The 14,437-nt window shown below is 37.8% G+C and overlaps 2 protein-coding genes across 6 annotated transcripts; both read right to left on the bottom strand.

The window, feature by feature from the left end:
- Nucleotides 1–5,416: 5,416 nt before the first annotated feature.
- LOC119982836 (zinc finger SWIM domain-containing protein 7) lies at nt 5,417–7,286 on the bottom strand. 2 transcript variants are annotated; one of them, XM_038826412.1, is made up of 5 exons: nt 7,131–7,286; nt 6,967–6,994; nt 6,762–6,879; nt 5,842–5,949; nt 5,417–5,764 (listed from the first exon to the last, which is right to left on the bottom strand). In XM_038826412.1, the coding sequence occupies exons 1-5, from the start codon at nt 7,189–7,191 to the stop codon at nt 5,663–5,665; spliced, it is 417 nt and encodes a 138-aa protein (XP_038682340.1). In that variant the 5' UTR covers nt 7,192–7,286; the 3' UTR covers nt 5,417–5,662. The 2 variants fall into 2 exon arrangements, with proteins under 2 accessions (XP_038682340.1, XP_038682341.1); XM_038826413.1 differs by having other exon boundaries at nt 6,762–6,867; nt 7,131–7,283.
- A 2,071-nt stretch (nt 7,287–9,357) lies between these two features.
- On the bottom strand, nt 9,358–14,126 carry LOC119982921 (probable protein phosphatase 2C 63). Of its 4 annotated transcripts, none has more exons than XR_005464531.1 (5): nt 13,687–14,125; nt 12,656–13,029; nt 10,754–10,990; nt 9,975–10,381; nt 9,358–9,562 (listed from the first exon to the last, which is right to left on the bottom strand). XR_005464531.1 is itself a non-coding variant. In XM_038826524.1 (5 exons), the coding sequence occupies exons 1-4, from the start codon at nt 13,943–13,945 to the stop codon at nt 10,112–10,114; spliced, it is 1,140 nt and encodes a 379-aa protein (XP_038682452.1). In that variant the 5' UTR covers nt 13,946–14,126; the 3' UTR covers nt 9,358–9,520; nt 10,096–10,111. The 4 variants fall into 4 exon arrangements, 3 of the variants coding, with proteins under 3 accessions (XP_038682452.1, XP_038682451.1, XP_038682450.1); XM_038826524.1 differs by having other exon boundaries at nt 9,358–9,520; nt 10,096–10,381; nt 13,687–14,126; XM_038826523.1 differs by having other exon boundaries at nt 10,096–10,381; nt 13,687–14,126.
- Nucleotides 14,127–14,437: the final 311 nt, after the last annotated feature.

The following is a 14,437-nucleotide window of genomic DNA, read 5'->3' on the forward strand; positions in this document are numbered from 1 at the left end:
ATAAAATAATCACTAATATAAAATAATATTGTTAGAGAATAGAGGTATAGAAATCCAACATTACTCTATACAACATCATTTCACATACCTAAACTAGACTACAATAGGCACGAGCCGCAATCAACACGATGACAGAGCAGTTGACTAGCAATCACAACCAGACAGAATTGTTCGCAATCGTGAATCGGACAGTCACTAGCAGTTGTAGTCAAGAATGGAGGAGAATCATGCAGTTGCAGTCAAGAGATAGTTCTCTATCTCTTGTACGCAGTCGAGAATGAAGGATTGGCAGTCACAAGAGTGAGAGCAAAAGTCTAGGGTTGCAAAGGTGGATTAAAATTGCGGATCAACCAAGCCCATACCCATGCCCAAAATCCTATTAACCAGAAGTGTGCACTTTCATGTGCCTTGCACTTCGACAGAAGCGGAGCCAAAGCAAGGCGCGAGCCCTGTACTCTGCCTCGTTTCTCGCTTTAAGCGTGTGTGTGACGCGCTTTTGACAACATTGCTTGTGATCTTTTCTCTCCTGATACAGATCCTAACCTCTCTCGTTCTTCTTGCTTGGTTATCTCTGAGACACCAGTCCCTATTGAGCTACTAGCCTCACAGACTACCTAGACGTGCCTATCACACTTAGTCTTGCTCCGAATCCTCCAAGCAAGTCCCTCCTCCCTCTGAGGATGATCATGTTCGTCGCTCCACTCGGGTAAGTACTGTTCTATCTCATTTATATGATTTTCATTGTTTTTATGCCCTTATATCTCTCCATAAACCCCTATCCTATTGTAAGGCACAGTCTAAGACCTTTTGACAGCAAGCAATGACAGAGGAATTTGATGTTTTGGCAATAATTCAGACCTAGGATCTCATGGATCTTTCATACGGTAAATTTGCTACTGGTTGCAAATGGGTTTACAAGATCAAAACGTGCTCCGATGGTTCTAGTGAGTGTTATAAAGCTCGTCTTATTGCAAAAGGTTTTAATCAAGAATTTGTTGTTGATTATGAAGAAACTTTTGCTCTACTTACTTGTCTACCCACTTTTCGCAGTCTTATTGCTTTTATTGTAGTTCGAAAATGGAGTTTCTTTCAGATGTATGTCAAGAATGCCTTCCTTTATGGTGATCTTCATAAGGAAGTCTATATATAGCCATCCCCCGGGTACTCTCATACCAGAGGGCAGGTTTGTCGTCGCCAACGGGCTCTTTATGATCTCAAATAGGCACCACATGCTTAGTTTGAGAAATTTAGTCACGCTATACAACAGTTTGACTTTGTCGGCAATTTCTATGACTCTGCTCTTTTTTATTCGCCGTTCTGCCAATGGACTCATCTTTCTATTGCTCTACGTTGATGATATGATTATTACAGGTGATGATCTTGCTAGCATTAACTCTCTCAAGAAATCTCTTCATTAATACTTTGAGATGAAAGATCTTGGTCACCTCAGTCATTTTTTGGGTCTTGAGATCACTACCATTTCTGATGGCTCTGTCCCAAGCCAAGTATGCTTCCGATCTTCTCTTTCGTGCAGGAATCACAGATACCAAAATTACTAACACTCCACTTAAGGCACACACTCTTCTTACTCCAATAGATAGAACTTTACTCAGTGATCCTACTCTTTATCGACAATTGGTTGGCAGCCTGATATACCTCACTATCACACGTCCTGACATTACTTACACTGTTCATCATGTAGTCAGTTCATGTCTGCTCCAATGTCTACTCACTTTGTCGTTGTTCTACAAATTCTTCGCTATGTTAAGGGTACTCTATTTCATGGTCTTTATTTTTCTGCTTGGAGTTCCCTGACATTGTGTGCCTACTCTGATGTTGATTGGGCAGGGGATCCTACAGATCGTCGTTCCATTACAAGTTAATGTTTCTTTCTTGAGGACTCTCTTATCTCTTGGCGCATCAAGAAGCAGTCTATTGTGTCTTGCTCGAGCACTGAATCTAAGTATCAGGCTTTAGCTGACACTACGTCTGAGTTACTTTGGCTTCGCTGGCTCCTTTTTGATATGGATGTGGTTCATTCGATTGCCACGACTATTCATTGTGGCAATCAGAGTGCTATTCAGATTGCTCACAATGATGTTTTCCATGAGCACATCAAATGTATAGGGCTCGGCATCGGGCCAGACTCAGGCTTGATTGGGAAAATGCAACCCAAGCCCGACCCGGGCCCATAAAACTCGGGCCTTAGGGTCGGGCCTTGGGTATTTTTTTTAAATTTTTTTGGTTGTTTTTTTTTCCTGTATTTTAAAAGATATATATGTGTGCTAATATATGTAGATATATATGTGTGATATGTATATACATGCAGAACCTATATACACACACATATATACACATGCAGAACATATATACACACACTAACACGCATATATACACATGTAGAACATATAGACACACACATAACATATATATATACACAAGCACATACATATATATACATAAACATGCAAGACATTGACCGAGCCTCCGGCCAGGCTTCCGGCCCGGCCAAAATTGGCCCGTGATGTCTGCTTCGGGCGGGGTCGGGCCCCAGAAATGTAGCCCAGGCCCGCCCAAGGCATTAGGTCGGGTCGGACTTTGCCCCACGAGTCCAGGCCGGCCCTGGGCCCGCGGGCCAAATGGTGACCCCTACAAACATATAGAGAATGATTGTCACTTTGTACGTTATCATCTAATTCGTGCCACTCTCCGATTGTAGTCTGTCAATTTTGCTGCTCAAACTGCTGATCTCTTCACCAAAGTTCATCCACCTGGACGTTTTCACACTCTTGTTTCCAAACTCAACTTGGCTTATGTCAATCCAACTTTAGTTTGAGGGGATGTTACCTTATATAGAATTAGGGTTACAATTGCACTAATTCTTTTTTTTTTTTTTGAAAGGCCCACAGGCCACACACACGCTAAGCCATGCCCGAGGGGCATGAAGGCCACCACAGCGGATGGAAAACTACCCAAATCTCAAACCCCCCTGATGAGAATAAAACCATCGAAAATGATATGTGTCCCTAATTCTCCCATCCCTAAACTTCCCTAATCTATGTGGCATGCCAACTTAACATGTCACCTATATTAAATTATAAAAATAAAAAAAGTTGTATATTTTCTCACGTTTCTCTCTCATAGGAGTTTCTTTTCTTATTAATCTCTTTTTCTTCTCTCACATGTCTCTCTCCTCTCTCTCGCTCTTATCTTTCTCTCTCTTGTTCTTATCTTTCTCTCTCTTTCTTCTCACAACAAGGGTGACGTTTCATGGACGCTTTCAATTCCAAATGACAGATCGTTTGCCACTGATGCTTCTACAAGCTCAATCGCCCAACTCACCAACCATGACTTCCTCTCTCAGTCGTGCCGTCGCCACTCGCATCCTTCCCGTCGCTTCCAGAGCACGATTTTCTCTCTCCTCCTCCTCTACCGCTTCTCACTCTTCACTCTCTATTTCCTCACCATCATGTCCTCTCTCCTTTGCCAAATGCTTTCGTTTCTCTCCTTTCATCTCCCATTCAAGTCTCAATAGTCAGGTGTTCTTTGGTTTATTAATTATCAATATGTGTAGTTTGGTTTTTGTGTTTATTGTTCTTGAACAATAGTGCATAGACGTGTATGTAAAACAAGGATTGCTATTGATTGAGTTGGTCTCTGAGTTATAGAGATTGAACAGGTTGTCGAACGTAATTCTACATGAATCAGTCACAATTACACATGTACATAAAAGACCACTCCTATCGTCACATCAAATAGATACATTTTCTTATTACGCAGTGTAACTAATTATATTGACAGTGTAATAAGCCATTGCAAGGTTTGTTTGGGTTGTTCAAAATGGAGAAAGTGTTGTGATCTATTTTGGAAAATGATGATTGGTCACGCTGTTAGTAACTAGACATGTAATAACATAATATCCTATTGGGATGTTTTGGCTCAAATAGATACGGTTCTTTATTACGCTGTCCTAATGGACAGTGTCACTAATTATTTTGACAGTGTAATAAGTCAATGTAAGGTTTGTTTGCGTTGTCCAAAATAAAGAAAGTGCCTTAGTGCGAGATCTCTTTTGGAAAATGATGATTAGTCACGTTATTTGTAACTAGACAATGTAATAAGGCAATATCCTATTTAGATGCTTCGACTCAAATGGATACAGTTTCTTATCACGTTGTCCTATTGGACAGTGTAATTAATTATATTGACAGTGTAATTAATTAAATTCAATGAGCAATAAGAAGTCAAAGTATAAAATCCTATGAAAATTCCATCTACAATAATTTCAATTCATTTTCTATGACAACTAAAACACAAACAAATTGACTCAGTGCCTTTTTTACACTGTCCAATCTGGGCAGTGTAATAAATACTATGCCCCTTCAAAATAATGTAATAAGGCATTGTACACTTCAATCATTAAAATAAGCCCAGATCGACAATATGAATGGGTGAAACAACAAGAAACAGTAAGCGATCTTGTAGATCTTCGATGTTGAAGATGAATATGTTGAACAAGAAACATCAAGTGTCTTTTCTTCTTCTTGTAGGTCTCCAGATCTCCCTAGACAGCATCGTTGGAGGCTCAAATTTGCTGGTAGACGCCATTAACGGTAAGGGATGGAGAAAAATAGATGGAAAGCCGAATCGAAAGGAAGAGCTTGAGAAGGAGGTTGTCGATGGAAACCCGAGTCACAATGTTGATGCCATGGATCTTGAGTAGAAGGTCGTTGATGCCATGGATCTTGAGGAGGAGGGGGAGAGGTGGAGAGAGAAGAGAGAAGAGGGGATGGGTGGAGGATGGGGAGAGAGGCAAGAGAGAGACACGAAGAGAGAGAAATTATTTAAAAAATTTTCTTTTGCTTTTATTATATTTTTCTTTTACAGGTAAGCTATTCAATTTTTTTTAAATGGCTTTGTCAACATGTCTAGGTGGCATGCCACCTAGTTATGTAAGTTTAGGGATGTATATTTTAGGGATGTGTAGTATTACCGTAAAACCATAGACCTCAAGGTTCTGGACAGACAACCTGACCAACCAAGCTATCTCCCATTCTCACAATTGCACTAATTCTTGTATATATAGAATACCTCATGTTCAAAGCTTTGATTAAGAAATATACACAAGTATTCTCCAAACTCTTTATCATCTATAACTTGTTCCACTGTATAGTGTATAGTGTGTAGTGTATAGTGTATAGTGATTAATTTGCTGCAGGGGCTTTAGTTATGTGCAGAATCCTGTACAAAATCCCATAGAGTGGAAGAAGTTAAAAGAGAATGAATGTACTGGATTTCCTACAAAATTCAAATTCAAATTTTCTTAGGATTAGCATCTAGAAAATCCTGTAGAAAATCCCATCCTGTCTCCTTTATCTTCCCTGATCTGTGAACGTTTATATTACAAAGAAATAAAACATAATTTCTTCACAATCACCTCGATTGTATGTACAAATTGTCAGCAAACTCTGTAGAGGTCCAAGAAAGCGTAATCACAAACATCCAAAATTTGCCAAATATGCTTTAACAAGTTCAGTATTGTTGCGTCCGGGAGCTAGAGGCCTTTCATGCAAAACCCCAACGTGACAAAGGCTTTGAACTATAATTTTCTGGCACTTGCCTTTGATCTTTGAATTCAGAAACTAGCTTCAACCCGGAGTAGTCAGATTGTAGAAAGTAACTGTGCTAGCTGCTCATCCGGAACCTTAACTTCAATGCATATCCCCAGCGACGCAGCAAGTCTTGCAGCCAATTGATGCTTACACTACAAGAGGGAAAAATAGTTTATGTACCATGGCGTGAATTGAGAAGAAAAATTGACAGGCAACAATAAAATCTTACACTAAGTTGTTCTCCTCTGTTGACAATGTCATAGAAGAATGAATAGCAAGCGCAATAGTGTTCAGGGAAGCACAAATACTCCTCCTTCCTCCTAGATTCTCCCACAACCTTAGCACACCAAAAACAAAATCGTGTCAAGAAAATGAGCATCCACCAAAACTGAAATCTGAACTTAAAGGAATTCTCGATCCCATTCGGTTTTCTAATCCTACAGTCTATATCACATACATCCATGTTTTAAGGAGATAATTGAGTTATTTTCACTAAGATAAGTCAAAACAAGTAATTTTTCTTACAACCGATGAAAGATGATTTAAACATTGAGATGCTAGAAAAGTGTCTTGAAACTCGTTTCCCAACTTGCTCATCAAAAAGTTGTACCATTTGAAACAATTGAAACTTTCTAACAAGGATCACTTCATTACCAGAATTTGCTGTGTAAGGACAACATTGGCCACTTCTATGTATGCGAATACCCAATTTTCTCTATACATTGATCTTTCTAGACAAATTAGTAAGAAAAATCAAAAGAGCAACACCTTCCAGATTGTAACACTAGATGTTTCGACATTTAAGCTAAAGTTGAAGCATGGTTATCCCACATAGTAAATATGTGTGGATTATTCATTCTTCATAAGAACAAACCCACCTCTTTACAATCAACCAGGCATTTCCCCAAAACTTAGTGAGTTGGGCTTAGGAGGAGCAAACCCATGAGGTTAATACGATGTATCCACGGGAACCGGAATCCCAAAGCGGACAATAATATATAGTTGGTTGTTTGGGGCTTGGATTTCTGACAAGCAGCATTATAGGCCAATTAGTTTTCAATCACAAATTCAACCCAATTCAATTCATTGTACTTTAGGCCCTTCTAGTAATTTGATTCAAAATCTAAACAAGAAAAGAATTCAATCAACCTGAAAGACAGAGCGACCGCTAGGCTCACCGGAAATCTTCTTGACACCTCTTTGATCCACTATCTTCGTCGCTCTCTCAAAGTTCTTCCCGAACAAGAAATTCAAGCTGTGCATTTCACTATTTCAGCATCAATTTAGCTAAAAAAATAAACCATTTACACCACTTTAATCAAAATAAATTAACAGAGAATATCCAAATACTGACATCGAGAGCTGCTCCTCCGTCACTGTCCCTATATCCGTTCACACTTCTTGTCAGTCGATTTCGCATATTCACAAAGAAAAGCAAAACAAAGCAATTATGCATGGAGAGAGTTAATAAAAAACCGTGAAATGAATTTGAAAAGCCAAAAAAGTTGAAAATAAAACCTGACCGACTTGAGTCGATGCTTTTCCACACCGTCTCCGCAACCAAACTGCTCGCACTCATCCTCGATTTTCTGTGAACGAGTTTTCTTTCCGAGCAACCAAACGGAAACTGCTTTGCATTCAACACACTAATGGATATTTCTTTTCTTGGCCAAGGGTACCTTGCCCTTGGTGGTGTGGGCTCCGACGGGCCCATTTTACTCGGGTCTTTTATATGTGTGTTTCAGTAAATTCAGTACACGTATTTTTCTTTTCTTTTTTTATTAAAAATTGAGTTTTTTCTTTTTATTATAAAAAATTGAGTATAAGTTTAGAGTATTGTTACTTCCACTCAAAATAATATTCTCATTTTACTCTAAATTTATGTGACATGTGAAATAATCATTTATTACAAACACATAGAACCCACTTAACATCAAATGCTTCACATTAATTGAGAGTAAATGAGGGTCACATTTTAGGATCTTAAGCATTATTCATAAGTTTATAATCAAAACATTATGAGGTATTCATATATTGTTTTTATATATACTGGGTTATCTTAGAATAATCCATTTCGTTTGATTTAGTTATATAAGTCCTTAAAATTAAAATTATACTTATAATAAAGTATAATTATAAATTTATAAATTATACTTATACTTATAAATATTTATGATTAAATAAACATGATAAAAATTAATAGATACAAACAAAAATATACTTTTCATAAATTATAAACTAGCATCAGTTATAAATTTTACCAAACATTTCACACTTATTTCATAGCTTATTTATAAGTTAGTTTATTTTTCCATTGTTTATAATTTAGAGTTAAAAAAAAAAAACTCTACCAAATCGGCCTTATATTTGATAAAAACAAACTAGTTTATAACTTGTCAAAAATAAGTTAAGGTGTTGAATAAGTTGAGTGGTACTTTCAAAATTAACAAATAAGTTGTGTGGTACTTTCAAAAATTAACAGAGTTTATATTTGAGAAAAATCGGAGGAGAGATTTGTGCGCTAAAATAAGTGTAGAAATAAGTTTCATTTAAGAGTTTCTAAATAAGTTTCATTTTAGAGTTTCTAATTTTGAATCATATAAGATAGCTAGCGTACTTTGATTGTTTGGTGGTGGAATTTTTAAGCTAGCATAATCCACCAAACGGAATCTAAATGTCGAGATAAAGATTTAGTTGTAGTTATCCATTTTAATCAATATAGAAAATAAATTAGGCCATCCTAATGACCAAAGCTCCTCTCTCTCAAATTTTCTCTCAACCAAAGTTTGTCTTGTAGTACATATCTCTAAGAGGAGGAGACAACCATCTCTTCCTCCTCCATACACTTTTTAATTTTGTTGATTTGTTGTTGTTTCATAGATCTAGTATACAATCTTTGTTCTGTTCAATAAGAAATGTAGAAGGTAATTCTTCACCATACCATTTCCTATGGAGATGAAATCTGGTTCTTCTTGTTCAGCTGTCGTGGATTCTTGATGAGTATCTCACAACGAAAAAATAGGGCTACCAACTCTAGTTTATAAGGATCCAAGGCATCCTCACCTGGTAAACTGGTTTTCTGGATTGTAGTTCTACCTTGGGCCTTATGGGCCGGTGTGGGTATTCATCATTGGTGCTTTCATTGAGAGAGCCGCGTTTGCGGAGAGGGCTGCAGTCCGGGAAAGGGCTGTTGTTTGAAGGGCGAGCGAAGCCGCCAGGCGAGCGTAGCCGCCGTGGACGTCGGCTGTCCAAGGGAGGTGGTTTGATGAGTATCCCACAACGAAAAAATAGGGCTACCAACTCTAGGTTATAAGGATCCAAGGCACCCTCACCTGGTAAGTCGGTTTTCTGGGTTGTAGTTCTACCTTGGGCCTTATGGGCCGGTGTGGGTATTCATCAATTCTTCACAACACCGGTTCTACTAGTGTGTTACAACGACACATATTTAGTTCACAATGATGGGGCTCCTAGATCTGATGGAGATGGTCTTTCTTGATGAAGGGGAAACCAATAATCTTAATGCAAATCCATGTGTGTTATTTTACTTTATGTTTTTGTTTAGTCCGTCTGGGATTAGCCTAGGACAATGGTATTTAGATACATCTTAGTGTTATATGGTGTTTGATCTTCAGTTTGATAATTCTTCTATTAGTGTTTAAGAATTCCTAACCCACTAACGTTACATTAGGTGTAACACACCAACAAATCATTTCAACTTAGTTTTCTAATTTTGTGATTAACGTGCTTTTAAGTACAATTGGTACCATAACTATTAAATTTATGAAAATTTTGCCTTACAAAAAGTTGTGCAAAGAATACTAAAATGGAAGTGTTTTTCCCACGCGAAACAAGAATGTCCAAAATGGAATAAACAGTCAACTTCATTCCATCCAATTCAATCGCCACTCCTGGGTGGGTATACATGTGTCAGCATCATGAACTCAGTAACACTGTAATAGACAAGAAAAAAAAAAAGCTCAATTAAGTAGACTTATACTCAAGGGAGAGCAAGGGAATCCAACAAATGCAAGAGCCAAAAGCAGGTGATTTAACTTACTATAAATAAATAAGTAAACTATTATCAAGCAGCCTTAATTAGGTGCAGTTCTATTGTCTACCACACCCTTCTACAGCCTTAGACCAACATATATAAACAGTGATTACCAGTTACAGAGGTTCATACTGTGATTTTCACAAGAGATGAAATCTTTTGTTAAAAAGTAAAGCAAAAGTCCAAAACTGTGCCACACTTTCTTGACAATCAACCAACACAAATAGGAACAAACAAGGAACCGAGTACAGAAAATTGTGGTTCAATTTCAATTTAGGGTCTAATTCAGTATTTGTCCTATCAGCACTCACCAATTTATCACTACATCTTTATATGCACAATGGTAATCCTCTCGCATCAATTCCTTTAACTAGCTTTTATATTCTTTCAAAAATAGTAAATCAATCCATGGAAGGTCAGTTTGTGATCTACCAAATGCTTCTTTTGTTCATGTGAGTGAGTGAAGCAGTACGGCCTCTGCTTCATCTTCATTAGAGGAATAAATGTCAACAGGTGGACTGGTGCTGCCAATGGCATTACGTTTAAATTTACCCAGGCAGGAGCTTTTCTGCTGATCCAGATAAACTACAATCACCGTTATATCATCGTGGAAATGACGCCTTATTCCCTTATCAATCTTTCTTATGTCATCGTATCTAAGCTCTCTCTTCGTTGCAACCTCCTTTAGAGCGGCTTTGACCAGTCTCTTGGCAATCCCCTGCAAACATCCAATGGATTAGTGTTATGCAAACTGTTGAACTATGCCTAGGTTCTATAAGGTACAAGAGCATCGGAATATTTTTCAACCAACAATGTTACATATATTATAAATTATATCTCCAAGATCCAAAAAACGGTCTGCTTTAGCACAAACAGAGAGACTGCACTTCAACTTATTCCCATAGATATTTGCTTATCACAGGCCAAGAGAAACGTTCAAATTATGAAGATATTGATAATGAACCATTTCCTTTTTATGGGATTTTTTAGCCTGTAAAAAAATTGCAAGTCAACAAATTGCCTTGCTTCATAGCTGCCTATATCTATTACAAAGCCGTAATGTGAAAAAATAATTAATAGACACACTCACAGCTCTTGGGTTTTTGAGAACAATCTCCACTGCAGTCTCATCGCTCAATTGCTCCCAAAGGCCATCAGATGCAAATATCAGAAATAGGTCTTGTGGAGTGAGCTTCTTCTTAAGGATTGACGGCTCTGCTGATAACACAGGTCTTTTCAAAGGAACAGGGTGTCCATATTGCTGAAATATTGGGTCTCTACTAAACTCGGGTTTCTTCAGATAAACATCCCCAATAGATCTCGATACCTGAAATAGAAAAAGAGAAGAGTTTATATCAGCAACTTTTTCTGTCAAAATCTTTAAGATCATGATCTCGTATATCAAAAGACAAAGTAAGAGGCAGCAAGGAGCATACAATTGGTATTAAGATTAAAATGTAAAAACCAAAATGCCCAACAGAGCGCAGACAGAACCAAAAAACCAAAAAGAGAAAAAAAAAACAAATAAACAAATAAACACAGAAAAAAACAAAGAGGAGAAAAAGAAAAAGAAAAAGATGAAGACTCCCTGGAGTTACATAAGCTTTATTGTTATGCTTCAGGGGTCTTCGTACATCCCATGCATGGATGACACACTTCTATACTTTGCTGCCTGAGACGGTAGATCAAAAGGCAGATAATACATTCCTGGAAGAGTGTGGAAGACAACCCTCAGACAACATTGACGGTTGTACCCCATGATACAGCCTATCAACTGAGAAGGGAACATATAGATTGTCATTAATGAATGTTCACTAAAAATAAATGAAAACTCATCTTTGCTCTGGACAGTCAACCTCAAAGATTTCAAAGAAATTGTCTTCTTAATCATGTCTAACACAAATTCAATGCTTTATATGTTACGCTGGTTAGGTTAATGGTTTTCTGTAGCATATTGACTTCTATAATTCATCATATCTATGATCGAGATGAAAAAAATAGAAGTTCCTCCTTTAAAAATTACAGTCTCAACTCTCAAGCATGCTAATCAGGTGTCTAAACTACTGTACTGTTTCTTGTATTCCGATGCCATGTCTTTAAAGTGACACAATATTCAAATTATTAATTTCACTGCACTACTGCAGCAAAATGAGACACGGAAATAAAAATTTCCTTTGGACCAAAATATTAAAATAAAAGCCCACATATGTGGGCACTAGTAGGCTAGTACACTTTCTCAGAGGAAAAGCAAGATGCAACGTTAACCCATAAGTATTACACTAGGAAATCATTAAAAAAAATAGGCAAAGGAGTGGAAAGGATACATCATCTGGAAGCATATTCCTATACACAATATTGCCAGCAGAATACTTGTTCAAAGCATACAAAAAATTTCTCATGCTTTCTTTATTAAGACAAAACTTCAAAATGTTAAGAAGGCCAATTGTGATGGGATCATGGCAATGGTTGCATATGAGCCATGCCGCTAAAAACCCAGACCATGCTGCCCATGGGATATTCATATCATTAAGAAAAAAAACTAGACATAATAGGAGGTAGGGAAAACGGGGGGGTGGGGGGGGGATACACCAAGGATGTTGCATGTTGTTGCCAAACAAACACCGCATGAACTTACACATATTACACATAAGCAACAGTCCCCTATATATTAGAGCCACCCTGAATGCTCCAACTTTAAGTTCAGAAAAACTGCTTAAGGGTGAAAAAATGTGCTTCATAGAACATAGATAATACTCTTGCATGTGACATGCGTCCAGTTGTGGCATGGATTTGAAAAAATGAGGGAGAAGTATAAAAGGTCAATATGAAAATATACACAGCTCTATAAGAACCAAAGGACACCTAATCACCTGAACTACAAAACTTTATTAATGCTGAAATAACAGACTTCCAATAAAGATAAACTTTAACCCATAATTAACCAAAAAATATCAGTTACAACACCAAATAAGGAAGAAAAGGCATATCTTACCTGGATTATGCCTTTGATTCTCCAAACTCCTCGTGTATACATCACAATATGTGAATCATCAGGGTGAAGTGCTTCGACCTCCTTCCTCACCTCTTCATCTGCAACATTATGATCTGTCGACAAGCGCTCTGCCACCACTGGCTTTTTCTTATCCCCTGAATTTTTTCGCCCAAGAACCACCCTCGAGTCCCCAAGATTAGCCACGTATAGAACATCATTTGAAATTGCACCAACTAAACAACATGATCCTGTTGAAGCAATTTGTGGCTTTATAGGGAATGATTGTTTTACCAATCGATAGAACTCCTCTTCAGTGGCACTGAATGCCTTTTTTATCACATCAGCAGATAATCCTCCTTGCTCTGTAGCAAATTCTACAATAAAAAAAGAAACAATTAGGAAAAAAAAATTGATTCTTAAAGTACCCTTCTGCAGCTGGTGGCACTATGATTGTGCACCGAATTGTCCACTTTTTCTATAGAACTACATTAAGATAGTGACACCCTGGTGAAAAAAGAGAGAGAACTCATATCCTAGAAAAAATTTTAATGTAGATCACAAAAAAATAAAATATATTCGAAATCCCACTCATTCACACAGATAATTCCATCATGCTAAATTGAGTCATTATCACCCAGAGTTTGTATACAATAAATCATAAATTCAAATCAGATTAAATGTCTTCTCCTTTCCAGGGAAAGGCAAAAATTCTAACTAAACCCACCAATACAGGCAGTACAACAAATAAAGCAAACCCTAGCCCTACAATTGTTAGCTAAGAAAACAGTAGAATATCAAGGAAAAAATGTAACTGTGACTGATGCATGTAGAATTACGCTCTGTAAACTGTTCAATCACTATATCTCAGAAACCAACTCAATCAATGGCAACCCTTATTTTACACACACGTAAAATCCTTCCCCATTATTTAGTTTTAGATACACCCAATACACCAATTCTGATACATATATTGATATACACACAAACAAACAAATTGCTTCAAAGGGTTTAAGAGAAGGTAAGAGAATTACTATGCATGAAAGGAAATAAATGCTTGTTAACAAATATGGAGGCTTCTGGACCACCATGACCGTCGTAAACCCCAACATAAGTTGCTGAGGGAGACGCGAAGACTTGACTCTGATCTTCTAGACACATATTGGCCTGCACCACCGCGATCGAGTAATCGCCAGAAGCATGTGGCTTCAAGTCAGAGTGCCAGATTAGCCCGTCGCTGCCGCCTCGCCTTCCCAAGCATCGTTCCAACGGCCGGTAACAGGATCGCAACATGATTATGTTCAAACGCGTTCCGTTTGCTTCTTCTGTAACTTGTTGGACCTCTTTCGGTGTGTATATGTTGGTTTGAAAGTGTGGATGGTTTGATTGTTAATTGTTTGGTGTTTGGTTGCCGAGAAAAATACTCAGAAAGTGGGAGAGAAAGTGAAGGAGATGCCGCGTTAAACAACACATACCGCTGACTGCCCCGGCAATATCACTTTCCACACCACGCGACACGCGTTCAACACATATGTTTTGGTAATTACAACTCAACCCCTACTTTAATCTTAATTACATTCAGAGACTGGATTAATAAAAATAATGCGAATGAAAAAGACCAAGAACGACAGGCTCAACAATATTGTTTGGTAACCATGGATGACAAGTTTGCTCTTCGAATTGCGGACATGAGTTTGAACTTAGACCGTTATAAAAATTTCACACTTGACGACATGGTGAGTTAGACCAAAACTCAATGTGAATGCGAGAAGGAACATATCCATC

Source organism: Tripterygium wilfordii, chromosome 17, assembly GCF_013401445.1.
Source record: "Tripterygium wilfordii isolate XIE 37 chromosome 17, ASM1340144v1, whole genome shotgun sequence".
NCBI lineage: Eukaryota > Viridiplantae > Streptophyta > Magnoliopsida > Celastrales > Celastraceae > Tripterygium > Tripterygium wilfordii.